This window comes from Bufo gargarizans, chromosome 5 (genome assembly GCF_014858855.1).
Source record: "Bufo gargarizans isolate SCDJY-AF-19 chromosome 5, ASM1485885v1, whole genome shotgun sequence".
Taxonomy (NCBI): Eukaryota; Metazoa; Chordata; class Amphibia; order Anura; family Bufonidae; genus Bufo; species Bufo gargarizans.
Genome location: NC_058084.1, coordinates 399,875,473 through 399,903,143, shown reverse-complemented (window position 1 = coordinate 399,903,143; position 27,671 = coordinate 399,875,473). Strand labels below are relative to the sequence as shown.

General features: G+C 45.2%; 1 protein-coding gene across 1 annotated transcript in view; it reads left to right on the top strand.

Moving 5' to 3' along the window:
- Positions 1–9,051: 9,051 nt before the first annotated feature.
- PLCD1 (phospholipase C delta 1) overlaps positions 9,052–27,671 on the top strand; it is an 89,638-nt gene continuing 71,018 nt past the window's right edge. The window contains exons 1-2 of the mRNA XM_044294154.1: positions 9,052–9,290; positions 25,556–25,720. Of these exons, the coding sequence (XP_044150089.1) occupies positions 9,191–9,290; positions 25,556–25,720 (265 nt within the window). The 5' untranslated portion in view covers positions 9,052–9,190. The remainder of the gene's footprint in view (positions 9,291–25,555; positions 25,721–27,671) is intronic.

Sequence of the window (27,671 nt, the reverse complement as noted above, 5' to 3'; positions counted from 1 at the left end):
TAAAATAGTGACAGAAATGCTGATGTCAGCGGTGTGTCACTCATGAGCTAATAGTAAGTGGTTGTCGAGAACCAGCATCTTAATCATTCCAGCCCAGGCCTTGAAAAGAGTCAAATCTACCTGAGAAGAGTCCTGGTTATCCATAATCTACTGCTCTCCTGCCCTTCTGCTGATGGTTGGCAGTTCTCTCCTAGAGGAAAAGGGAGAAAACTCCGTAGAAGACTGTCACTCATCAGCAGGTGGGCAGGAGAGCAGGAATTTATGAATAACCAGGACTCTTCTCAGGTGGCCGGGACTCTTTTCCAGACCCAGTCTGCAATGATTGTGATGTTGGTTCTCGGCAACCACTTACTTTTAACTTATAAATGACAGGGCGCTGAAATCAACTCACCTGTCTGTACTTTAAGCTGCCGTTAGTATGGACAGCATAAAGTTGATGACAGGTTCCCTTTAATAATAGACCTCCATTGACTTGAATGTGTGTATTCATAGATCAGTGGTTTTGCACTGTGGGTCAGACTCTCTGACATCTAGCGGTTGTTTTCTTGTAAGACGCCTTCATATTCACTAAGACTGGTCTAATTAGTATGTGCATGAAAATGTGGAGCAACTCACCACGCAAAACAGAGGCAGAAAAGTACGCCTGCCCTGGAGTGGAGTAGAAATCAGACTGTTTTTATGACTAAAATCAGACTCAAAATAAGGCGCACCTACAAAAATTGGCCAGAAAATATGCACAAAAGTTTTAAAACTGCTGAATTGGTCTTAAAACTCAAAATAGGCGCAACAGGCACACATTCCTCCAAAACAGGCGCACAATCAGTTGGTAAATGAGACTTAAAAAATTGACCATTCTGTCACAGATGCCATCACAGGCATGGACGTCTGAATGAGGCCTAACCCAACAACGTGCCTTGTGCTACTAGTGCACAATAAAATTTGACGTTTTTGCACATGCTGAGTGGCACTGTCTTTTTGCTGCATGGCCAATGACCACAAGCGTTTTACCAGGGGTCACCGCGGTTTTGTGAAGCATTTTTAGACCATGCAGTTTCTACAAGTGTTTTGAACTTATTTCCCCTCCAGAAGCTGGGTGTCCAAACAACGAGAAACTGGAAATTCATGGTGAAACTAACATGGTAGCTGGCAAAGTGGCACAAAGACAGTAGGGCACATTTACTACAGTGTCTGCACCTGTTTTCATGAGTAAAAAGGCCATTTCCGACTGTCTTATTTTTTAAGTCTCATTTGACAACTGATTTTGTGCCTCTTTTGGAGGCATTTGCACCAGTTGTGCCTATTTTGAGTTTTAAGACTAATTCAGAAGTTTTCAAACTTTTGCGACTTTTTTCCAACCTATTTATGTTGATGCACCTTTTTCTGTGCCTGAATAAGGCCCATAAACAGTCTTATTTCTACTCTACTCCTGACCAGGCTTATTTTTCCCGTCTATTTTGTCTTACAAGAAAACAACCACAAGATGTCAGACTTCTGATTTATAAATCCGATTTAGGCCTCATGCACATGACCGTTGTTGTGGTCCGCATCCGAGCCGCATTTTTTGCGGCTCGGGTGCAGACCCATTCACTTCAATGAGGCCGCAAAATATGCGGACAGCACTACGTGTGCTGTCCGCATCCGTTGCTCCGTTCCGTGGCCCCGCAAAAAAAATATAGAATGTCCTATTCTTGTCCGTTTTGCGGACAAGAATAGGCATTTCTACAATGGGCCACCCGTTCTGTTCCACAAATTGCGGAAGGCACACAGGTGACTTCCGTTTTTTTGTGGATCCGCAAAAAACGGCACGGTCGTGTGCATGAGGCCTTTCTAAAGGATAATAAATGAGACGCAATACACCCCTTATTATTATTTTTTTGCTCCAATATAAGGCGACCTTGATAAATGTCTCCCAGTGTTAATCAGCATGTGTGAAATCAACCTTAGGCTACCTGCACACATTGCTGATTACATGCATTTTTTCCACACTGATTTTTTCCACACGGATTCTCATGCCGAAAAACTGCAGTGTAATGCCTCATTCACACATCAGAGTTTTGGTCAGTGATTTCCATCAGTGACTGTGAGCCAAAACCATGACATAGACAGGTATAGCCCCCCCCCCCCCCCCCCCCCATAATGCTGCCAGTGTTTTCCAATACATTCCAGAACTGTAATGCCTCATTCACACGTCAGTGTTCGGTCAGTGATTTCCATCAGTGATTTTGAGCCAAAACCAGGTGCAGCTCTAAACATAGAACAGGTGCAGATCTTTCCCTTATACCTTATGTCTGTGGAGGCTCCAATCCTGATTTTGGTTCAAAATCACTGATGGAAATCAATAACCAAATACTGACCTGTGAATCAGGCATAATACAAGGTGTAACAAGGTGTATAAGATCAGACAAATCTCATGGACACTTTGCTTTTTCCCCCCTCTGTGCAGAAATTGACCCGCAGTGCAGATTTAGAAATCTGCAGCATGTCAATCTTGGTTTTTGATTTTTGGTGCGGATTTCATCCTTTTCAATGGAAGGGTGAGATCTGTGGCAAAAACGCATCAAATCCACACAAAAACTGCAAGTATCACTTGTGGATTTTAGTGCACAGTTGGTGCAGGTACCCTAGCACGATAACAATGTTTGTAAACCTGCACCCGTGTGCAAGTAGCCTAAGGCCCCTTTCACACGGGCGAGATTTCCGCGCGGGTGCGATGCGTGAGTTGAACGCATTGCACCCGCACTGAATCCTGACCCATTCATTTCTATGGGGCTGTTCACATGAGCGGTGATTTTCACGCATCACTTATGCGTTGCGTGAAAATCGCAGCATGTTCTATATTCAGCGTTTTTCACGTAACGCAGGCCCCATAGAAATGAATGGGGTTGCGTGAAAATCGCAAGCATCCGCAAGCAAGTGCGGATGCGGTGCGATTTCCACGCATGGGTTCTAGGTGACAGTCTATTCACTGTATTATTTTCCCTTATAACATGGTTATAAGGGAAAATAATAGCATTCTGACTACAGAATGCTTAGTATAATAGTGCTGGAGGGGTTAAAAATAATAAAAAAAGTTAACTCACCTTATCCCCATGATCGCCTAGTTCCCGGTCGGTCTGTTCTTTAGCTGTGGCTAAAGGACCTTTGGTGATGTCAGATCACATGCTCCATCACCATGGTGATGGACCATGTGATTGGAGCATGTGATCTGACATCACCAAAGGTCATTCAGCCCACAGCTAAAGAACAGACCGGGATCTACACGATCATGGGGATAAGGTGAGTTAACTTTTTTTTATTTTTTTTTAACCCTTCCAGCGCTATTATCCTAAGCATTCTGTATTCAGAATGCTATTATTTTCCCTTATAACCATGTTATAAGGGAAAATAATACAATCTACAGAACACCGATCCCAAGCCCGAACTTCTGTGAAGAAGTTCAGGTTTGGGTACCAAACATGCGCGATTTTTCTCACGCGAGTGCAAAACGCATTACAATGTTTTGCACTCGCGCGGAAAAATCGCGGGTGTTTCCGCAACGCACCCGCACATTTTTCCGCAACGCCCGTGTGAAACCAGCCTAAGGGTACATTCACACTTTGGGATAATTTATTAAAGGGTTTGTAACACAAAAAATATTCTAGTTTTCAAACCAGCACCTGGATCTGAATACTTTTGTAATCGCATGTAATTAAAAATTTTCTATAAACCCTGAGTTATTCAATAAAATGTATCAGTATAGCGCCACCTGCAGTTTTTTTTTCTTATTTCTTTGTCCTGCTCACTGATATGGCCGCACATGCTCAGTTTTATCCTTCAACTGCCCCCTGAGCTGTGATAGGGAGAGCATGGACTGAGCAGTGATAGGGAGAGCATGGACACGCCCCCTGAGCTGCAGCATAAAAGACACTCCCCTTGAGCTGCCTGCCTGATATAAATCTAGCAGAGCAATGAATGGGGAGATCTCTGGATCCATGTGAGGTACAGGGCTGGTTCTAGCTTTGTTAAAAAGATATTGTCAAGCACTACATGATCTCTGATTTTTTACATTAGTCATGGGATAACCCCTTTTAAAGGACTTGTGACAATTTTAGTTGAAAAAAATAGTCACAAGCCCTTTTTTTAACCAGTCATCCGACAATATTTAGTTGCGCGGCTGGTTTCACGCCTTGTTCGGCAGTTGGTCAGGGCGGAAGCATGTGGGACTGGTGTTTTTTCACCAGGCGTAGACTGACATACATGCACCTAATTTATGACTAGACACACTCCTCGTCATAAATCAGACAAATCTTAAGGCAGCGCAAGGGGGAAACTAAGACTGTTGTAAAGAGACAGTCTTAGTAAATGACCTCCATTGTGCTGAAATCACAACCTACAAGTGAACCGTTAGGCTCGCCATACACTTTCGCCAGCTTGTTCAATCAACAGCTTTCCCTTCCAACTCCCCTCCATAGACATGCAACAAAATACTCTGGGTGAAATTCATTACTCGCCTTACGTCTGTTTTTAGCTTAGAAAAGTTGCAAATACATAAGATTTGTGACTTTTCTGGCCACAATAGGCATTTCACACCACCCTCACCAATTTTATGAAGAGACGTGTTGAATGTGGGTCCATTGGTGTAAATAAGTAATATTTACCGCAGCTCCAAGCTGTCGTAGATTAGATTCTGGTGCACGGACTGGCAGAGTTGGCATGTAATTTATGACGAGGAGCAGCAATTACATGGCTTCTCTAGCAACGAAGGCCCTATCGAGATTGGCACAGCAGGCACCAGTCTTGGTGAGTCAGGGCCTATGTGCCTGAAGGCAATGGAAACCTTAATTTCACCCTACAATTAAAACATAGCTTTTATGAGTGCATAATTATGAATGAACTGAGGAGTCCTCACTCTTGCATTGTAACTAAATGTATGATAATTCACTATTAAAAACAGCCCCCCCTGATACATGAGAACGAGGCGTCTACAGCATATCTGGTGCTACAGTCAGATAGAGCCTTCAGCTTGGCTGAGCATGCATGTGTTCTGAACTGGGAGAGGAAATTAAGGGCTCATGCACACGAGCGTATTTTCTTTCTGTGTACGTTCCGTTTTTTTTGCGGACCGTATACGGAAAAATCATTTCAATGGGCCTGCAAAAAACTGAAGGTACTCCATGTGCATTCCGTTTCCGTATGTCCGTATTTCCGTTCCACCCAAAAAAATAGAACATGTCCTATTATTGTCTGCATTACTGACAAGGATAGTACTGTTCTATTACGGGCCAGCTGTTCCGTTCCGCAAAATACGGAATGCACAAAGACGTCATCCGTATTTTTTGCCCATCTGTTTTTTTGCACTGCAAAATACATACGGTTGTGTCCATGAGGCCTAAAGCTGATGTTACAGATTTGATGTGTACCTAATGTGTTTAGTGGCCTCCAAATTCCTCCTGCCCCCGAAAGCTGATATCGGGGGAGATGAGGATTGGGCAGGTTGGATTTAATTGCCCAGTCCTTTTGACAGCAGGGAGAGAAGCCTGCTGCCACAGGCTTTCTCCGCTCTTCCCATTCACTACATATGCATGCTTACCAGAATGAATGGGTCTGCATCCAATCAGCAAAAAAAGCGGATCAGATGCGGAAAAAATATGGCGGCACATTAATCAAGCTCGTCTGTTTTAGGGGCATAAACTAAGACAGGGGTATTTCATTCGGCTGTCTTTCTTTTACCGAATTTTTACTAAAAGTCGCACAGCAGTTCATGAATTAGACTCAGCATATTTTCATTAGTCTGACCTCTGGTGGTTGTTTTTCAGTTAGACGGGTTCATATTCACTAAGACTGATCTAATTTACTTGCGCATTAAAATTTTTGATTTTTTTTGGAGAAAAGTCACCTGTCTGCAGAAAAGTGTGCCTTTTAATGCAAAAAAAGTTGCACTTTATCGCTCAAAACAGACGAAGAAAAGTACACCAGCCCCTGGACTAGAGAGTTTTTGCACCTACATACTAGGTCAGAAAACTTCAGAATCAGTCTAAAAAATTAAAATAGTCGAACAAGGCACAAAAGCCTCCAAAACTGGCGCAATTTCAGTAGTAAGTACGACTGTCTAAAACTGATGCTGTCCGCATCTTTTGCGGCCCCACTGAAGTAAATGGGTCAACATCCGGCCCGCAAAAACTGCAGATCGGATGCGGACAAAAACGCGGTTGTGTGTATGAGGCCTTAGGGGGAGATTTATCAAAACTGGTGTAAAGGGAAAATAGCTTAGTTGCCCATAACAACCAATCAGATTCCAGCTTTCATTTTTCAGAGTTCCTTTGAAAATTGAAAGGTGGAATCTATTTGGTTGCTATGGGCAACTAAGCCAGTTTTCCTTTACACCAGTTTTGATAAATCTGCCCTTTAGACTAGGGCTACACAGCGATATCTGTCACGTAACAAAAGGAGTACAACTACATTGCGACTTGTCACGTGACATTTATGTCGTACGCCATTTATTGTACTGATAGTCTATGGTGTGGCACTATATGTTGCATGTCGCAGTGTGACACCATAGACTCTCATTACAATAAATGTTGCGCGACAGATGTCGCTGTGTAGCCTTAGCCTTAAAGAGGTTGTCCGGGTTCAGAGCTGACATACCTCCATTTTCACCCAGGCAGCCCCCCTGACATGAGCATCTGAGCAGTTCATGCTCCGATGCTCTCCTTTGCCCTGCGCTAAATCGCGCAGGGAAAAGGCATTTTTTGGAGATCTGGTGACGTACCGGGGCTCTCCATGGGGCTGCCAGGAAACCCGGTGACGTCACCGGCACTGATGGGCGGGATTTAGCACTGCCCTAGCCAGTAAAACAGCTTAAGGCAGCGCTAAAGCCCGCCCATCAGAGCCGGTGACATCACCGAACACACTGCCGGGCGGAAGTTTCCGCCCGGCAGTGTGTTATTGAAAACAAAAGAGCGCGTGCCCTGCGTGATTTAGCGCAGGGCAAGGAAGCGCATTGGAGCATGGGATGCTCCAATGCTAGCCTCAGGGATGCTGCCTGGGTGAAAAAAAGGGTATGTCGGACAACACCTCTAAGTCCTATTCACACAGTCAGTGTTTGGTCAGTGATTTCCTTAAGCACAGGTAAAAGTAGGCAGTACAGGGAACGAAAATGTGGAATTAAGGGGTAATTGAATACACAGTGAAAAGTTGAAATAGGGCCGCCAAGGAGATATTAATCACCACAATCCAATACTCCAAAAAAATAAAATTAAAATATGACGGTTATACTTTAAGGGCTGTTTCACACGAGCGGATGCCGTGCGTGGCATCCGCTCCGTGAAAGAGTGCCAAGACCCGATGCAGACTGCAGAGGCACGGAGCTTTAACATGACTGATAATGCTCCGTGCCTCTCTGTGACCTCTTTACTACGAAATCACAGCGAGATAAAGTTGTCACTGTGATTTCATAATAAAGAGGTCACAGAGAGGCACGGAGCGTTATCAGTCATGTTAATGCTCCGTGCCTCTGCAGTCTGCATCGGGTCTTGGCACTCTTTCACGGAACGGATGCCACGCACGGCATCCGCTCGTGTGAAACAGCCCTAAGTAGTTGTGGGCCAAAACCTGGAAAGGAGCCTTCACAGAGAGAAGGTATAATGAAAAGATTTGGACCTCTTCTGTGTTTTTGACCCGATCCTGGTTTTGGCTCACACAATGGCCGAATGCACACGGATGTGAGTGGTCAGTGGTATCCCGGCCTGGCATCCTGCTGACAGCAGGAGCGCACAGCGTCATTGGTTGCTATGACGCAGTGCGCTTCATGCCGCCGCTGCACTACAGTAATACACTCGGATGATCTATACCAGTGTACTACTGTAGTGCAGCGGCAGCAGAAAGCGCACGGTTTCATAGCAACCAATGACGCTGTGCGCTCCTGCTGTCAGCAGGATGCCAGGCCGGGATACCACGGACCGCTCACATTCGTGTTTATTCCTAGTAATGGGAGTGAGAAAAAAAGACATGCGTTCACTTAGTGCGGCCACAAGTCACAGTGTAGCCCTACATCTCCATGTAACGTGATCATCAGTAGACACTTGAGAGCATGTCACATAAACGTATATATGTGTGTAAAGTATACACTGCAGTGTTAGATACATGTACGTATATATTCTATATCAGGGGTCGCAACCTCCGACACTGCAGCTGTTGTGAAACTACAATTCCCAGCATGCTCCATTTATTTCTTAAAAGAGTTGTTTGGGTTCAGAGCTGAACCCAAACATATCCCCTTCTTCCCCCACTCAGCCCCTCTGACACGAGCAAAGAAGCATTTCATGCTCCGATGCTCTTCCTTGAATCTGCCAGATTACTATACTTTAGCCGAATGCGCTTGCGCAGCGCGCACATCCCCCTCCTCCAGCTAATTCCAACACAGTCCACGTGACTTCCGCTGCAGCTACATCACTTCCGGGTATAGACTTTTGTCCTGGTACAGAAAAGTGGCAGAACACTGGCACTAATGGGTGGGCTTAGCGCTGCTCTAGCCTGTAAAACAGCTAAGGCAAAGCTAAAGCCCACCCATTAGTAGCTGGTGACGTCACCGGGAACACTGCTAGGCAGAAGCCTCCGCCTAGCGGCGTAAAAATGTGAATGAAAAAAGCCCTTGCCCTGTGCAAGGGGGGGCATCTGAGTATGCCATGCTCTGGTGATAATGTCAGAGGGGATGCCTGGGTGAAGAAGGGGATATGTCCTGCTTCAGCTCTGAACCCAGACAACCCCTTTAAAAGAGCAGAGCAAGTGTGCATGCTAGGAGTCGTAGTTTCACAACAGCTGGAGTGCAGAGGCTGCCTACTCCTCTTCTACATGAAGGCAGTGATTTGAGGCGTTGCTAGGGGTAACCGCTGCCCGAGCTCTTGCCTTCAGATGTGCCACCTTACACGGCAGGGGAGGGGGGTTGTCTCTGCCCTGAACTGTATACGACACCCCGCAACCCCTTCACCGACTCCCGATAAGTAGCTTTTCCCCCTGTACTTTCTGGTGTTTCCTTCTCCAGCTGCCCCCTCCCCGTTGCCTCCTCCTCCGATCCCCACACCCCTCCCGCCTCCTCCGCTATGGACTCTCCCGTCTCTTGTCGGGCTCCAAGTAGTAGTCCGTTTTCGGGGTGACCACAGAAGTGAGGGGGGTCTCCGGGCAGCGGCGGGGGGCTCATGCCGGGGGGCTCAGCATGCAGTGTCTCGGCAGAAGACCGTCCCGGACCAAGTCCCAGGAGCGGATCCTTGAGGAGACGAGCCGGAGAGTGACCCACGTCAACAGCGCCCGGCTGGGTAGGAGACTAATCACTGGCACTAGTCGCTTCCATTGGGGGTACTTGGGGCGCTGCTATGAGGGGGTGATCCCCGGTGTTACACGGGGCTGCTCCAGTCCTTCCTAATCGTCCCTGCTGGTCTCCAACCTGTGGCTTTCCAGCTGTTTTAAAACTACAGCTCCCAGAATGCTTTGGCGTAAGTAAGCTGTGAGAGTATGCTGGGACTTGTAGTTCCACGACGTCTGCCCAGCCACAGCTTGAAGACCAGTCAGGTTTATTACATTTATTATGTCAGGCCATGTTACCACAAGGTATGGACCAGGGGCAGCCCCTGTAATAATTCTATGTATTGGGGTCTGTTCAGACAGAGGATCTTGTCTTCTGCGCGGTGCTGCGGGTTCTGCCGTGGTCTCTCATTAGGACCCCTCCTAGGTTTAGCTCCATTGAATATAAGTAATCAGCGAGCTCCCTCTCCGTAACTGAGCCAAGATCTGACCTGTACATTTTTTGTGTGGTCTTGAAAATAAAATTAAAAAAGCAAAGTTTCTTGGCCGAATGAACTGCGGTATCCCATTGAAAACAGTGGGCGGCGGCATTGGCGCAGATTCTGGCCAGTTTTCGGCTTACACCTGTTAGGACGCCCGAGGGAAGTGAGTGGGGACAGTGGTGTCATTGACCCGATGGGAGAATAAACCGTTGCGAGTCATGGCACAGTTCATTAGCCGTGTGGCATTAAAGGGGTAGGATAGGGGATAACTATACGTGGTAGGGGTCCTACCGCTGGGACCCCCACCCATCACAAGAACAGGGGCCCCCCATACCATGGGGAACCCCCATAAAATGGACGGTGTGGTTGGTCAGAAATGTGCGCCATTGCTCCATTCATTTCTATGGGAGCGCCAGAGGTAGCCCAGCGAGCTTGTACCGGAATACGTTATCACAGACGCGGCTGGTGTGCGGTGCTCGCACTCTGCAGGAGGAGTCCATAGAATTGACCCAAGACTACCACTTGTTGAATATCACAAAATGGCTTGACCCCTATGGGGGCACCTGTGACTAGCAATGGGGAAATCTGCAGCTGGCACAATCGGGCATTTGGGATTTGACAACCTGAAAAAAAGATTACAAAATACAACAGATACTGAAAAAAAGACGTGAGGTGATTTATCAAATGGGTATAAGGGAAAACTGGCGTAGTTGCCCAAAGGAGCTGTGAAAAATGAAAGGTGGAATCTGATTGGTTGCTAGGGACAACTAAGCCAGTTCTACTTTACACCAGTTTAATAAATCTCCCTCATTGTCTTTGCTCGGACAGCACCCGAATATCGCCTGTTCAAATGGGCCCTTACCCTCCCTAGCCTGTCCGTGAAATCAGAGCGTCATAAAGCAGGAATATTGAGGCCGACTTATCCTGTACACAGGGTGGAATGAGACGCTCTAAACCTAATATCACACGGGCCAGTTTTCCGTCCAGATGCGATTCGTTTTGAGAACGGACAGCATCCGGACTGAATTCTGACCCCGGTCTGGGCACATGAGCGTCGTTTCTCACTGATCATCTCTGCGTTCAGGAGAAATCGCAGCATGTTCTATATTGTGCATATTTCACGCAGCTCTGGCTCCATAGAAGTGAATTAGACTGCGTGAAAAAACGGAAGACATCCAGAGGCAATGCAATTTTCACTGATAGGTTGTATTTAGAGAAGAAAACGGCACTACTCACTGGATATCTAAAAAAAATCTGTGCCAATGGTGGCGGTGCCAGCGGTGTAAGGTCCAAGCTCAACGGGCCCCCGGCCATCCATAAAAGAGAATAATTACCGGATTGTAGGAGAAGGTGAGCATTAAGCCTCATGCAGACATCCGTGGAACACGGTCCGTGAGATACCGGACTGGCATTACAGGAGCACACGGCGTCATAGCAACCGATGCCGCCGTGTTCTCCTGCAATGCCAGTCCGGTATCTCACGGACTGTTCCACGGACGTCTGCATGAGGCTTTATTCTTCAGTTTTTCTTCACATGCTTGAAAAACGGATGCAATCTGGATGGGAAAAAAACTGAAACACTGAAGGCAATCGCAGACAAAACTCATTCAATGTACATGCACAACCATCAGTTTTTCAACTGAACAGGCCCTCACCTCTGACGTATCGCTCATGTGAAAGAAGCCTAAGGGCTCATGCACACGACCGTATGTATTTTGCGGTTCGCAAAACAGGGATCTGCAAAAAAAAACAGATGACATCCGTGTTTTTGCGGATCCATTGAAACAATACCTGTCCTTGTCCACAAAACGGATAAGAATAGGACACGTTCTATTTTTTGCGGAACGGCATGCAGACATACGGAAACGGAATGCACACCGAGTCATTTTAGTTTTTTTTGCGGACCCATTGAAATGAATGGTTCTGCATATGGACCTGTGAAAAAATGGAACGGAAACGGAGAAAAATAAGTTTGTGTGCATGAGCGCTAAGACTGCTCTTACACAGGCTGCTGTGCTGTGTTTTTGGTCTAGCAAAAAAATTCATACATCCATGGAGTTGCTGTTCCCGTGGCTGCGGACCACAAACAGCAGGTCTACAAAACACGGGCATCGACTGTGTGAACTCCACATCGTGGTGCGGACCTATTGACTTGAATGGGTCCATGATCTGCAAAAAATGGCAAAAGATAGGAAATGTGATGGAAAAATGAATCCAGCCAGCAAAGGAGGCAATATGGACAATCACAATACATTAGTAAGTGGCTTGTATTAACATCTGCTGAACTGAGACAACCCCTTTTGGGCTCATACAACACACTGCTCGCTCTACAGAACTGGCAAAAAGGAAGTTGATGAACAGTTGGGGCCGACACAGTACATGCACGTGAGCAGTGCTGTTCCTGCAGGAAGCCGTCGTGATTTATTTCTCATACAGCCCCTTTTAAGAACTCGTACACACAGTTCCTAGCTGGAAGGTTGGTCATTCGAGACTGTCATCGGCTGCTTGGATCCTGCAGGGACTGTACAGTCAGCTGACTCGGGGGCCACATCTGGATCGTGTTTGTTAGCCTGCTCGATGCTGTAGTGATGAGCTCCACTAAAAGGTTAACATCCAGCGACTGAGCTGCACCTAAACAGTTGATCGTGGGGGTGTGGGGTGTCAAACTCCCTTCCACCCCTACCCAAGAAAGCTAGTGATGGCCTATCCCGAGGATAGACCATCACTTAGTAAAGCCTGGACAACCCCTTTTAATGTCGTCAATTGATGTCGTATGTAATTGTATATAGTCACATTAATGGTAATAAATGAATCCAGTAACAAAAAATTCACGCGTTTCAGTGTAATTGCCCCTGAAGGGTTCCTGTGATGAGTTCCCGGTAGAGATACTGGTCAGCATTACCGCCTGTCCTCATTCTAAGGCCTCTTCCATACAGTCAATATTTGGTCAGTATTTTTTTATCTGTATTTGTAAGCCAAAACCAGGAGTGGGTCCAAAGTGGGGAAGTGCTACTTGGGCTTCTGATCCGTGCCTCCGCTCTGTAAAAGATAGGTGAAGTCCTATCTTTAGTCGTATCTTGCAGATGGGATTGCAGACCCATTCAAGTCAATGGGTATATGTATTGGGCCCGTATATTGCGTACCCACTGTTCACGGTCCGCAATACTGGCACTGAGCCATTACTCTCGTGTGTATGAGCCTTAAAGGCTATGTACACCTTCGAAGGCAATTTTTGTCATTGCATTTTACTAATTTTTGGCTAAAAATCATATTTTCGATAGGCCTTTATTAAAAATATTGAGCCATTCAGTAACAAATGGTTAACTGTTTGCTTTTCAAACTGTGTGACTGCTACTTTTACAGTCATCTAATAAACCTTATCTCTTACTAAACACTCGTTTAAGCCACATTCGTATCAGTAAGATGAAGATTGAGCTTTAATGAGTGTATATAAGGTCAGAGAGCAGAGATAAGGAGTCCCTCTTCTCCTCAGATGACGGAAAAGACAGAAAATCCAGAGGTAGCTAGTAGAGCATCTCAGCTCTGTACAGTCATAAGGATTCCATATTTTTTTAATAAAGACCAATTGATAAAGAGTTTTAGCAGAAAATAAGAACATTGCAATAATTTAAAAAAATTGCCCCCAAAGGTGTACATAGCCTTTAACCTACTCCGCCCCGCTAGCTTAAACCCCCTTAATGACCAGACCACTTTTTACACTTTTGCACTACACTACTTTCACGGTTTATTGCTCGGTCATACAACTTGCCACCCAAATGAATTTTACCTCCTTTTCTTCTCACTAATAGAGCTTTCATTTGGTGGTATTTCATTGCTGCTGACATTTTTACTTTTTTTTTATATTAATCTACATTGACCCAAATTTTTGCAAAAAAAACCTTTCGGTTGTAAAATTTTTCAATTAAAACTACATTTCTATATAAATTTTTCTCAAAATGTATTGTTCTACATGTCTTTGATAAAAAAAAAATGCTATAAGTGTATATTTATTGGTTTGGGTAAAAGTTATAGCGTTTATAAACTATGATGTAAAAATGTGAATTTACGCACTTTGACTTTCTGAGCACCTGTCATGTTTCCTGAGGTTCTACAATGCCCAAACAGTAGAAACACCCCACAAATGACCCCATTTCGGAAAGTAGACACCCTAAGGTAGAGTCCGCGGATCCGCAAAACACATACAGATGTCTGAATGGAGCCTTACGGGGGGGGGGGGGGGGGGGGGGTGATCAATGACAGGGGGGTGATCAGGGAGTCTATATGGGGTGATCACCCCCCTGTAAGGCTCCATTCAGACGTCCGTATGTGTTTTGTGGATCCGCAAAACACATATGGATGTCTGAATGGAGCCTTACAGGGGGGTGATCAGGGAGTCTATAAGGGGTGATCAGGGGTTAATAAGGGGTTAATAAGTGACAGGGGGTGGGGGGGGTGTAGTGTAGTGGTGTTTGGTGCTACTTGCAGAGCTGCCTGTGTCCTCTGGTGGTGGATCCAAGCAAAAGGGACCACCAGAGGACCAGGTAGCCGGTATATCAGATGCTGTTAACAAAACAGCGTCTGATGTACCTTTCAAGGGTTAAAAAAATCGCATCTACAGCCTGCCAGCGAATGATCGCCGCTGGCAGGCTGTAGATGCACTCGTTTACCTCCTGTTCCTGTGAACGCGCGCTCCTGTGTGCGCGCGTTCACAGAAAGTCTCGCGAGATGACGCGCCGGTGCGTCAAGGAGGAAGAAATCGACCGCCTCCGGACCGCAATCCTGCGTTAGGCGGTCTGTTACCTCTTTTTCACCAATATAACTAAGGCTATTTTCACACTAGCGTTAAAGTTTTCCGGTATTGAGTTCCGTCCTAGGGGCTCAATACCGGAAAAAAACACTTCAGTTTTGTCCTAATGCATTCTGAATGGAAAGCAATCCGTTCAGTATGCATCAGGATGTCTTCAGTTCAGTCCCTTTTGCTGTATTTGGTCGGAGAAAATACTGCAGCATGCTCCGGTATTTTCTCCGGCCAAAATTCCGGAACACTTGCCGGATCCATTAAAATGTATTAATGCCGGATCCGGTACCAAGTGTTCTGGAAAAACTGATCCGGTTTCCTGGTCTGGGCATGCGCAGACCTTTTAAATCTGTGAAAAAGATAAATACCTGATCTGTTTTTCCGGATGACTCCGGAGAGACTGATCCGGTATTCCAATGCATTTGTAAGACTAATCTGGCAGGCAGTTCCGTTAGTGTTCTAACGCTAGTGTGAAAGTACCCTTACGCTGGGTTCACACCTAAGCGTTTCGCAAACGCGCGTTTTTATGCGCGATTTTGTCGCGCGTTTTTATGCGCGTTTTTTGTAATAGTAAACGCGCGTTTGACGCGCGTTTGGGTGATTGACAGCAGTGTTGTCCAAAGAGTCTATGGCCCAAACGCGCGTCAAACGCGCCAAAAAAAGCTCCTGTACTTGTTTGAGCGTCGGGCGTTTTACAGCGCGTTCAAACGCGCTGTAAAACGCAAAAATGTGAACCAGCCCCATAGGGAAACATTGGTTTTCATGTGTTGTGCGTTTTACAGCGCGTAGGAACGCGCTGTAAAACGCTCAGGTGTGAACCCAGCATTAGAGCACTTAGATACACATCCCAAGCATGCTGTCTGTATTCCATGTCCATGAAAAGCACTTTTAGGGCTTGTTCACACGACCGTTTGAAGCTCGTGCTGTGGACCGCATCTCAGCTTAATTTGCATATGTATCAAATCTGTTTTTATACACAATAAAAGCACACAGAGCTATGGGGACTGGGTATTGCGGATGTGCTAGCGGCGATCTAGCAACCCATGTCCTCAGCTCTATACACAAAATCCCGGTGACAGGTTCCCTTTAAATAGCGCAGGTATATCAGTTCTTCAGTGATATTTTTCGGTAAGTCGGCTCTTACCCAATGACTTTATTTTAATGTCTATAAACAGGGGTATACAAAACCACATTTAGGCCGCATGCACATAGCTGTGTGGCGGCTGCATCCATTTTGCGGACTGCAGGCTATCTGCACCTAGCGTAGCCATTGACTTCAGTGGGTCCGCAATCTGCAATATGCGGCCAAAGATAGGACATGTCCCATCTTTTTGTGGTGTGGAGGCACGGACCCGGAAGCCCATGGAAACACATGGAAGCCCTTCTCAGTGCTTTTGGGTCTGTGCCTCCAGATAATAGGACATGTCCTATCTTTGGCCACATCTGGAAGTCAATGGGTCTGCATCACAATGCAAATCGGACACGGCCGTCGCATGAATGCACCCTTATGCTTTTACTGCAGTACTCGTTAAAGAACCAAAGTAAACCAGCTGGTGTATACTGGGGGCCCGAGCAGCACGGTTTCTACATGTACCAGTGGTGACCTTTAATATGTGCCCTAAAACTGTGCAATGGTTCAGTTATTTCCCTGAGGTCTGGAGGTTTCAGGATGTTGCTCATATAATGAGGGTGTGGTACCTGGATCTGCCAGACGTTCACTATTGTAAGTACGCGAATCTGCTGTAGTAACAGGTTCATAGTTACACATAAGGGATTGACCGGCCGCATTGTGTGGGGTCCTTTAGACTAAACTGGGTGAACAGGGAGCTGTTTTTTAAAAATAAATACAAAGTCTAGGCGTCTGTCTGCTTTCATCTGTAAGAGTACTTTCACACTTGTGTTTTTCTTTTCCGGCATAGAGTTCCGTCACAGGGGCTCTATACCGGAAAAGAACTGATCAGGCATATCCCCATGCATTCTGAATGGAGAGTAATCCGTTCAGTTTGCATCAGGATGTCTTCAGTTCAGTCGTTTTGACTGATCAGGCAAAAGAGAAAACCGTAGCATACTATGGTTTTATCTCCGACGAAAAATACTGAAGACATGCCGGATCCGGCATTTTTTCCCATAGGAATGTATTAGTGCCGGATCCGGCATTCAAAATACCGGAATGCCGGATCCGTCCTTCCGGCCTGCGCATGCGCAGACCTTTAAAAATAAGAAAAAATAAATACCGGATCCGTTTTGCCTGGTGACACCGGAAAAACAGATCCGGTATTGCAATGCATTTTTCTGATCAGTCTGAAAAATGCCTGATCAGTCTGAAAAAATGACATGCGTACAGTTTGCCTGATCAGGCAGTCAGTTCAGGCAACGGAACTGCCTGCCGGAATCAAACAACGCAAGTGTGAAAGTACCCTTAGGCCCCCTGCAAACGATCAGGATTGTGTGCGGATTTTGCGCGCAGATTTGCGTGCAGAAAATCCGCACCGTAGGTCATGTACATTGTATTCTATGAGAATTTGAAATTCTCAATGCACACGATGCAGATTTTTTCCGCGCGGATTTTGACCTGCGGTGCGGATTTTAAAATCCGCGACCATGTCAATTAATTTTTTTTTTCCTGACCGGATTTTCTTCATTCACTTAGTGAAATCCGCATGCGGAAAATCCGCACGCAAATCCGCACCAATTAATGCGGATTGACCGCACAGATTTGCCTGCGACACCTGCGGATTTCAGTGCGGATTCTCCGCACATGAATCCTGAACGTGTGCATGTACCCTTAGGGTACTTTCACACTTGCGTTTTTGTTTTCCGGCATAGGCATATCCCCATGCATTCTGAATGGAGAGTAAGGGTACTTTCACATTAGCGTTTTTCTTTTCCGGCATAGAGTTCCGTCCTAGGGGGTCTATACTGGAAAAGAACTGATCAGGCATATCCCCATGCATTCTGAATAGAGAGTAATCCGTTCAGTTTGCATCAGGATGTCTTCAATTCAGTCGTTTTGACTGATCAGGCAAAAGAGAAAACCGTAGCATGCTACGGTTTTCTCTCCGGCGAAAAAAACTGAAGACATGCCTGAACGCCATTTTTTCCCATAGGAATGTATTAGCGCCGGATCCAGCATTCGGAATGCCGGATCCGTCGTTCCGGCATGCGCATGCGCAGATCGGTAAAAATGAGAAAAATGTACAAGACGGATCCGTCGGTCGGCATGACAAGTGGAGAGACGGATCCGTCCTTGCAATGCATTTGTGAGACGGATCCGTCCGACGACGGAACTGCCCCCCGGATCACACTGCCGCAAAGTAGCCTTAGTATCTTAGTATCTGATACTTTGGATATAAAAAAATCTCCTAAAAAGTACCTTAAAGGGATCCTGTCACCGGGATTTTGTGTATAGAGCTGAGGACATGGGTTGCTAGATGGCCGCTAGCACATCTGCAATACCCAGTCCCCATAGCTCTGTGTGCTTTTATTGTGTAAAAAAACCCTGATTTGATACATATGCAAATTAACCTGAGAGGAGTCCTGTACGTGAGATGAGTCAGGGACAGGACTCATCTCGGGTTAATTAGCATATGTATCAAATCGTTTTTTTTACACAATAAAAGCACACAGAGCTATGGGGACTGGGTATTGCGGATGTGCTATTGGCCATCTAGCAACCCATGTCCTCAGCTCTATACACAAAATCCAGGTGACAGGTTCCCTTTAAAAAGGTCGACTTTCTTCTTGTGTGTATGGCCAGCTTTAGTACGGAAAGGACAAATTGTGACCATGGACATGATCTCCTGCAGTCCTATGTAGAAGTTTAGGACAGTAGTCTTCAAACAATGGTTTCACCATGGCCTATCCTGGATTAAAGGGATATTTCAGGCTCCTGGTAAGGATGACCTGTCCTCAGGAGCCCAAAAGGAACTGCTAATTGGTGGGGATACGGGGTATTAGACGCATACCAATGAGATATTGATGACCTTGATCAATATCACAAGCCTGGAAAAAACCTTTAAAGAGGACCTGTCACTACGAAATGCAGGGCAATCTTCAGGCAGAAGGTTATAGAGCAGGAGGAGCAGAGCAGATTGATCTATAGTTCTGTGGGAAAAGATTCAGTAAAACTTGTAATTTCTGATTTAATCAATTATGGGGAAGGTGATGTTGATCAAATAAGTTTTAGGGTACTTTCACACTTGCTTTGTGAGGATCTGGCAGGCAGTTCCGTCGCCGGAATTGCCTGCCGGATTCAGAAATCCGTATGCAAACGGATATCATTTGTAGACGGATTCGGATACGTCTGACAAATGCATTGAAATTCCGGATCCGTCTCTCCGGTGTCATCCGGAAAATGAATCCAGTATTTTTTTTTTCCCGCATTTGTAAAGGCCTGCGCATGCGCAGACCGGGAAACCGGATCCGGTTTTCTGGAACACTTGGTACCGGATCCGGCATTAATACATTTCAATGGGATATAATGCTGGATCCGACATTCATGCTGCGGTATTTTCTCCGGCCAAATACCGTGAAGGGACTGAACTGAAGACACCTTGATGCATACTGAATGGATTGCTCTCCATTCAGAATGCATTCGGATAAAACTGAAGCGTGACTGAACTCAATAACGGAAAAGAATAACGCTAGTGTGAAAGTACCCTTAGGCCTCTTTCACACTGGCGTCATATTTTTGGCCCGGATAAGAGGCGGATGCGTTGCGGGAAAATGCGCAATTTTTCTGCGCGAGTGCAAAACATTGTAATCTGTTTTGCACTCGCGTGAGAAAAATCGCGCATTTTTGGTACCCAAACCTGAACTTCTTCACAGAAGTTCGGGCTTGGGATTGATGTTCTGAAGATTGTATTATTTTCCCTTATAACATGGTTATAAGGGAAAATATTAGCATTCTGAATACAGAATGCATAGTATAATAGTGCTGGAGGGGTTAAAATAAAATAAAAAAAGTTAACTCGCCTTCTCCTCTTGATCGCGTAGTTCCCGGTCTCTTTACTTCTTGAATGATGAGCTGTGGGCTAAATGACCTGAGGTGATGTCAGATCACATGCTCTAATCACATGGTCCATCACCGTGGTGATGGAGCATGTGATCTGACGTCACCACAGGTCCTTTAGCCCAGCGGTCCGCAACCGCCGGGCCGCGGCCCAGGATCGGGCCCTGGGAGATATGTTGACGGGCCGCAGAGGAGAGAGGAGCGCAGACGCCAGGCGCATGCGTGGCCGACGCGTTCATCTTGCCAACATTAGTGGAGACGGAGAGAGGGAATCCCTCCCTCCCATGACGCGGCCGCTGCAGAGCCTAATACAATGAGCGGGCTCTGAGGCGCCGCACCACTGCCACCAATGAATATGTCTCTAATATTAAAGTAGGAGGCGGGACAGGGGAGGGTTTACGGCTGCAGCGTCTCGGCTAGTGTGCTCGGCAAACGGCAGCAGCGGCAGCCTCCTCCCCCTGACACTTGTGTTCTCAGACCAGTCCCCAGCCATTAGTGATCCGGAAAGCACAGGTACCCACACACTGTCCCACAGATGGGGTCACCTATTATTAATCTGAGGTACATGGTGCTATTACATTAGTACCCCATGTACCTCAGATTAAAAGTATGTGGCCCCCAAGCACATCATCAAATAATGGGCAACATAGGGTTAACCATTAATATGAGGTACACATAATGAGGTTTCTTACTATTAATGTGAGGCACATGCAGGTCCAAATTGATAAAACAATGTGCCTCATATTAACAGCATCTACCTGATGCCATTAACCCCATGTTGTCCATTATGTTAAGCGGGGTACTTGACGAGGTTGCTATTAATATGTGGCACATGGTTTCATCAATTTAGACTCCTTGTGCCTCACATTAATAGCCAGTAACCTTATCATACTGTGGTACCCAACACCAGCCTACACATTAACCCCATGCTGCTCAATGTCCATTATGTCAGGAAGTACTTGCTGGTGTTACTATTAATATGAGGCACATGGCTTTATCAATTTAGACCTCTATTTGCTTCACATTAATAGCAAGTGACCCCATCAAGTACCTCCTCACATAATGAGCAATTGATACTTTGCAAAAAGTAAAAATTAAAAAATACTCACACGTTAACCCCATGCAACATGTGGTTAACATGTGAGTATTTTTTTTCTTCATGGTATCGAATTGGAGTTGCAATACTTTTTTTTGGAGTCACATTTAAATAATTAATGTAATCGTTATATAGTGTTATATATCTTAATATGCACATTGTGTTTTGTCGTGCGCGTGAATCAGTCAGCGCTGACCAGCACCCCCATAAACCCCGCCTACCCCCTAAGCCCTACCCCAGAACCCCCCCCCCCCCCCCCCCCCCCACACTCCACCCGGTCCCTGGAAAAATTGTCCTACATGAACCTGGTCTTTGGTGCAAAAAAGGTTGGGGACCACTGCTTTAGCCCACAGCTCATCATTCAAGAAGTAAAGAGACCGGGAACTACACGATCAAGAGGAGAAGGTGAGTTAACTTTAAAAAATAAATAAAAATGTAACCCCTCCAGCACTTTTATACTATGCATTCTGTATTCAGAATGCTATTATTTTCCCTAAGTTATAACCATGTTATAAGGGAAAATAATACAGTGAATAGACTGTCACCTAGCAACCATGCGTGAAAATCGCACCGCATCCGCACTTGCTTGCGGATGCTATGCGATTTTCACGCACCCCATTCACTTCTATGGGGCCTGCGTCGTGTGAAAATCGGCACAATATAGAGCATGCTGCGATTTTTCACTCCACGCACAAGTGATGCGTGAAAATCACCGCTCATGTGCACAGCCCCATAGAAATGAATGGGTCGGGAATCAGTGCGGGTGCAATGCGTTCACTTCACGCTTCGCACCCGCACGGAAAACTCGCCCGTGTGAAAGGGGCCATACTGAATCTTTTCCTACAGAACTATACATCAATCTGCTCTGCTCCTCCTGCTCTATAACATGCTGCCTGCAGATTGCGCTGCATTTCGTGGTCACAGGGATTGGATCAGATCTTTTTTCCCTCTCCGTAGTCTTATAGATATAATATCTAGCAAGGATCAATGCTGTTAGCAGCTTGCTTTCTAGACATTTTGTGATATTCAGTTGGAGGCATAAATATATATTTCTTGTGTACCTCAGTTTTATTTCTGCTATATGAGCTCTTTAATTGTGGTAAGAATTGTCTGTCTCTTAGATGAGCAGATTGTATTTGTATGTATAGCACTGTACCAGCTTTTGCTTATGTATACATGACCCTTGTTTGGCCTTATTGTAGACCTCTCCTGCAGGTGTGTACAGTACTATGATTTGTTGGTAGTTGTTTTTACATCTCGTCCAGAAGCTGCAGAAAATGTCTGCCCCAGAAACTGACATCCAGATCGCCATATGTTAATTTCTACTGCAGATTTTCGCCAGTTTCAGGGAACGTTCACCTAGGCATAGGGAGATTTATCATGAAGGGGGGGGGGGGGGTTAAAGTGGTGGTCTCACTTCAGCAAGTGCCATTTATCATGTAGAGGAAGTTATTACAAGCCACTTACTAATGTATTATAATCCATATTGCTTCCTTTGCTGGCTGGATTCATATTTCCATCACATTATACACCACTTGTTTCCATAGCCACGTCACCCTGAAATCCATCAGCGGTGGTTGTGCTTACACAGACACTATAGGAAAAAGTAACGGCCTCTCTGGTGGCCAGGACTGTGGAAGCGCACATAGGCTGGTGCTTTTTCCTATAGTGTGCAAACACGACCACCGCTACTGGATTGCAGGGTGGTCACAACTAGGGTTGGGTGATATCAAAAATATTCCCACGATAACGATATTAAAAAATGTATCGCGATAAATGCCCATTTAGCAGAAAAAAAACACTTTGGGCTAAAAGGAGACGTTGCTCTGTATGGGGCAGCCACAAGGGGACGTTGCTCTGTATGGGGCAGCCACAAGGGGACGTTGCTCTGTATGGGGCAGCCACAAGGGGACGTTGCTCTGTATGGGGCAGCCACAAGGGGACGTTGCTCTGTATGGGGCAGCCACAAGGGGACGTTGCTCTGTATGGGGCAGCCACAAGGGGACGTTGCTCTGTATGGGGCGGTGTGTGGTAGTGTAGGGATGCCTCTTACGATCCATCTAACTGGTGTAAAATCCTATTAGGATAATTCATAGAGGAAGTCTTTGGGAGATTTTAAAGAAGAGGACAGAGCTCCACATGGGCTAGAAGTGACAACTGGTATGGGGGGGGGGGGGTCATTCTGTGGTGATGTCACTCTCCACCCCCAAAATAGCAGTACTTGAGGAAGCTGACTTCAAATATGAAGTTCTCGTACCCCTATAAATCACCCCATGGACAGTGACTGCAGTCATTACCTGAAGGAGTAGAGAAATAGCCAGGGGTTATGTTAGCAGTCAGTAGTGGGCTGTCGGTCAAAGGACACAGAAAACGCCTTCAATGTAAACCATCAGTCTACCGGAGCCCAGTACACATGATATATACAGATATACACGTCATGTATGTACCCAGTGACGTCTCTATTTATATGCGTATCACATCACAGGTGCACACTGGAGTGAAGACACATGCGTTGGTGACACATATTAAAGAGGACCTTTCATGGGTCCAAAGAATATGAACTTGGTAGCAGTCCAATCACAGTGCAGAGCTCAGAGCCAGGGAGAAAAAAAAAACTCCAGACTTGTGCAGTAGTATATGACAGGTTTATATAAAGTCAAGAAAAAAAAAGCCCCCTCGTCCCTGCAGCCAGGTTCAGCCCTCCGTGTGCTAGTAGTAATGCAGGAGGCAGAGGCCAGTGACCGGGGAACATAAGCAGATGGAATCAGACATTTTAGAAGTAGGTCAGCACACATGCGACCACTCCTATGACGTCATTAAATACTGCCGTTTTTCGGAAACTGTGATATCGCGGTATATCGTGGATACCGATATATCGCTCAACCCTAGTCTTAACCATAGAAACAATCAGTGTATAATGTGATGGAAAAATGAACCAAGCCAGCAAAGGAAGCAATCTGGACAATCACAATACATTAGTAAGTGACTTGTATTAACTTCCTCTAAATAATAAATGCTCTTTCCTGAAGAGAGACAACCCCTTTAAATTCTGTTTTTGCAGAAGTTTGCACCACTTTTGTCAAATGTCACATGTTTGATCTGCAGTGTAAGATGTTACTCCACTTTCTACACCACCCCAGTTTTACAACTTTTTTTTTTTGTCAATAAATCTGGCTTTAATAACCGCAACATGCTAAATACCAGGCCCCAGGCTCTACGTAAAACACATGTCGGTGTTTGGTGTGTAAGTGGCCGGTATCTAACAAGACACTTCTTTCCCTCCTTGCCCTTTCTCATCCCGTCTTGCACTGAGCCACTTTGGCGTTTTATTTGATATTTACATCGGATATATTTAGTACATCATTTTTAGTGGGGTATGTAAGGAAGGTGCATATGGGGGATGTTTATTACTACTGGTTATTTTAAGCACCACTTACTTCCCTGTTATCTGTCATGAGCCTGTCGTTGCCATTTTATTGTATTATTGTTCATGTTTTATTATATCAATAAATGATTTGCAATATTTCATTCGGCAGTGATTTTATGAACACGGTAGATACTGGAAGCGTCAAATACAAGTCTTTAAAAATGCCAGACTGTATGCAGCATTTATGTAGTGAACCATGCTGAACATATCAGTTATAAGGGTATGGCCACACAACGAGGCCGTACTGCAGCTGGGATGTGGTCACCTTGTGTCTAGCCAGCTTTCCGGGGTAAAATAATAATTGCCTATCCTCAGGAGAGGTCATCAATATCAGAACGGTGGGGGTCCAACTCCCATCACCCCTGCTGATCAGCTGTTTGAAGAATGAATTGGCCTGGGCTGCAGTACCAAGCGCAGCCACTATACAATGTACGGCGCTGTGCTTGGTGTGCTGAGAAGAGGCTGTATCGCTCACCAAGCGCCTTGGCCTCTTTAAACAGCTGATTGGTGGCCTTGCCGGTTGATTGAAACCCAACTATCTGCCACAGATGACCTGTCCTGAGGATAGGTCTTCAGTATCTTACTCCTGGACAACCCCATTAAGTCAGTGGGGTCTGTCAGGCCACAACAGCATCATATTAAGGCCTCATGCACACGACCGCTCGGATGCGGACCCATTCACTTCAATGGGGCCGCAAAAGATGCGGACAGCACTCAGTGTGCTGTCCACATCCGTGGCTCCGTTAAAAAAATATAACATGTCCTGTTCTTGTCCGCGCTTGGCGGACAAGAATAGGCATTTATATTGCCGGCTTCCGTTCCGGAAATTACGGAAGGCAACACGGGCGGCTTCCGTTTTTTGCTGATTTGCAGGTTTGCGGACCGAAAAAAAAACGGCACGGTCGTGTGCATGAGGCCTAACTAAGTAGAACACCATTGATCATTCTGTCTTCATTCTTAATGGCCAAGTGGTTTTGCGGGTTACCGCACAGCCGTTAACAATGAAGAGCAAATAAACAATGCGGCTCTAATTAGTTAATATGATGCTGCTGTGGCTTGTATGGGCGGCGGTACTTGGCATCACAGACGCTCCTATGTGCATGCACCCTATTGATGCTGACTATAATTATTATATTTATCATTTTAATTGTGGTTTTACACCTTTGTATGAACTGGGATTTGTAAGTATAAAATGATGAATTTGAGGGTCTTTCCTGGCCCACTGACTGTGTACTTTGTGAGGCTCTGTTCACATTATTAGATTGCATCATGAGAATTCCCCAACATGTGTGTACCTAGGAGACCTTAACATACCTGACATAAATCGGATGCACGGGGGGTCTATAGATGTGATGTTTGTGCAAGGAACAAAATGTGAACAGACCCTAACGAAGTCCAGCGGTATAAAACGATTAAACCTTCTGCATTGCATCATTGATCATGTGAAATATTCCTTCCTCTGCAGGTTTACAAGATGACGAGGATCTAAAGTTTCTTCTGAATGGAACTTCACTGTCTAAAGTTAAATCTGCATCATGGAAAAGGTCACGATTTTACAAGCTCCAGGAGGACTGCAAAACTGTATGGCATGAGTCAAAGAAGATCTTGAAGTCCTCAGATTCACAAGTGTGTGAGTAGATGACAGGAAAAGATTTCTTTATATTTCTACTCTTTGGGAATTTGGACAAATATGATGCTAGCAGCAATTGGCGACCACTTCTGGTTCATTGTGCGAGAAACAGAATGTAAACTGACCAAGAGTATATGTATATAAAATAAGTGCCCAGAGATAACGAGATTACATGATTCTAAAACTTCTCACTACTCCTTGGGTACATGTGGATGCGGAGTCACATAGTCTCTTCACTCGCAGTATCCCAGGTAGTTTACACTCCTCATGGTGCCTACTTCCGGTGACGAAGGTACAATAAAACACCTGACTGGCGAGGTGTTGGACCCCTGGCAGTCAGACACTGGAGGTCTGTCCTAAAGATAGGCCTTCAATATCAAAGTTCTGAACAACCCATTTAAGTTAAATGTAACTTTAAAGTCTGTATACAAATTTGAAAAGTCTACATTTACTTCCTTTTGGTCTTTGGTATTTTTCTGACAATGCTTATGCTCTTGGTATGGCATTTCTTTTTCTTTTCTGTGGTTTTTCTCCATAAGCTTCTCCATAGAACTACAACACTGCCAGTAGAAATGCAAGTACAAGGTGTAATAAAAGAAAAGCCATCCGACACTCACGTAAAAAAAAACACCTTTAAAATGTGGAAATAGAGTGTTTGAAGGGAGTCCTCATGCAGCTTGCGGCTTGTGGGAATTAATGTATACCCATCTTCTCATTGCTTCTACTTGGCTACTAGGACAGCTTGTAAAACTTTCTGGACTGATCCTGTGTGTCTCATTGGTCGAACCACTGGGGCCCCATCGATCATGAAAACATGGTCCTGTGTCCCTTGTTTGAGTGGATTGCAGTTGAATGTGCATGACCCTACTCTATTCAAAGCTATACTACGCTATTTGCCCCAGTTGATCAGACACTTATCACCAATCCTGTGGAAAGGTGATAAGTTGTCGTTCCGGTACAATTCCTTTAGCTATAGATATCAGCCAATATGAAATTATTAAAATATCTGAGAAATTGTCACTTTGGTGTCATCAGCTGCAAGCATTGATATTCTTGCCAGCAGCACAGCAAGGACCATGATAGATCCCAGTGTAAAGCTGGCCATACTCGCCCAGCCGACAGCTATCTCTCCTGATTCTCCCATACAGAACACTTGCTCGGCTAAACATGCATATGTAGTGAATTCGGAGAGGGGCGAAAGTCACTGCCAGACACCTTTTAGCAGTAGCTTATCTTTCTGAGAAGAACAAAAGGATTGGGCACGTCAGTGCTCCAGACAAAAAAAAATACCTAGTAGCCATTGGCTCCTGAACTGAAAAATTTAGGAGCCAAATAAAATTTTTAGTCGCCAAATCGAAACCGACTCAAAATTTTGGTATTGTGACTGATCTGCGTATGTTGTTTAGATTCGAAAATTTTGATTTGCTTTCATCACCATAAAAAAGTATTGCGATACTCAATACCACGCAAAAAAAAAAAAAAAACACAATAAAAAAAACAACGTGCATTTCACATTTTATGAAACGTTCGGCCCATAATAGAACAGTCCTATACTATTTTATGGGGTGACAAGGTCACAAAAAAATTGCGAATCGCATGGTTTTTATTTATTTCTGTTACGGCTCTCACCGCATAGGAGATATTTTTTTATAATTTAATAGTTTGGACTTCTCGGATGCAGCGCTATGTAATATGTTTTTTTATTTATTGTTTTATATGTAAAATTGGGAAAGGGGGGGGATTTAAACTTAATATTGTAGGCTACTTTTACACTAGCGTTTTTCATTTCCAGCATAGAGTTCCGTCACAGGGGCTCTTTACCGGAAAAGAACTGATTAGGCATATCCCCATACATTCTGAATGGAGAGTAATCCGTTCAGGATGTCTTCAGTTCAGTCGTTTTGACTGATCAGGCAAAAGATAAAACCGTAGCATGCTACGGTTTTATCTC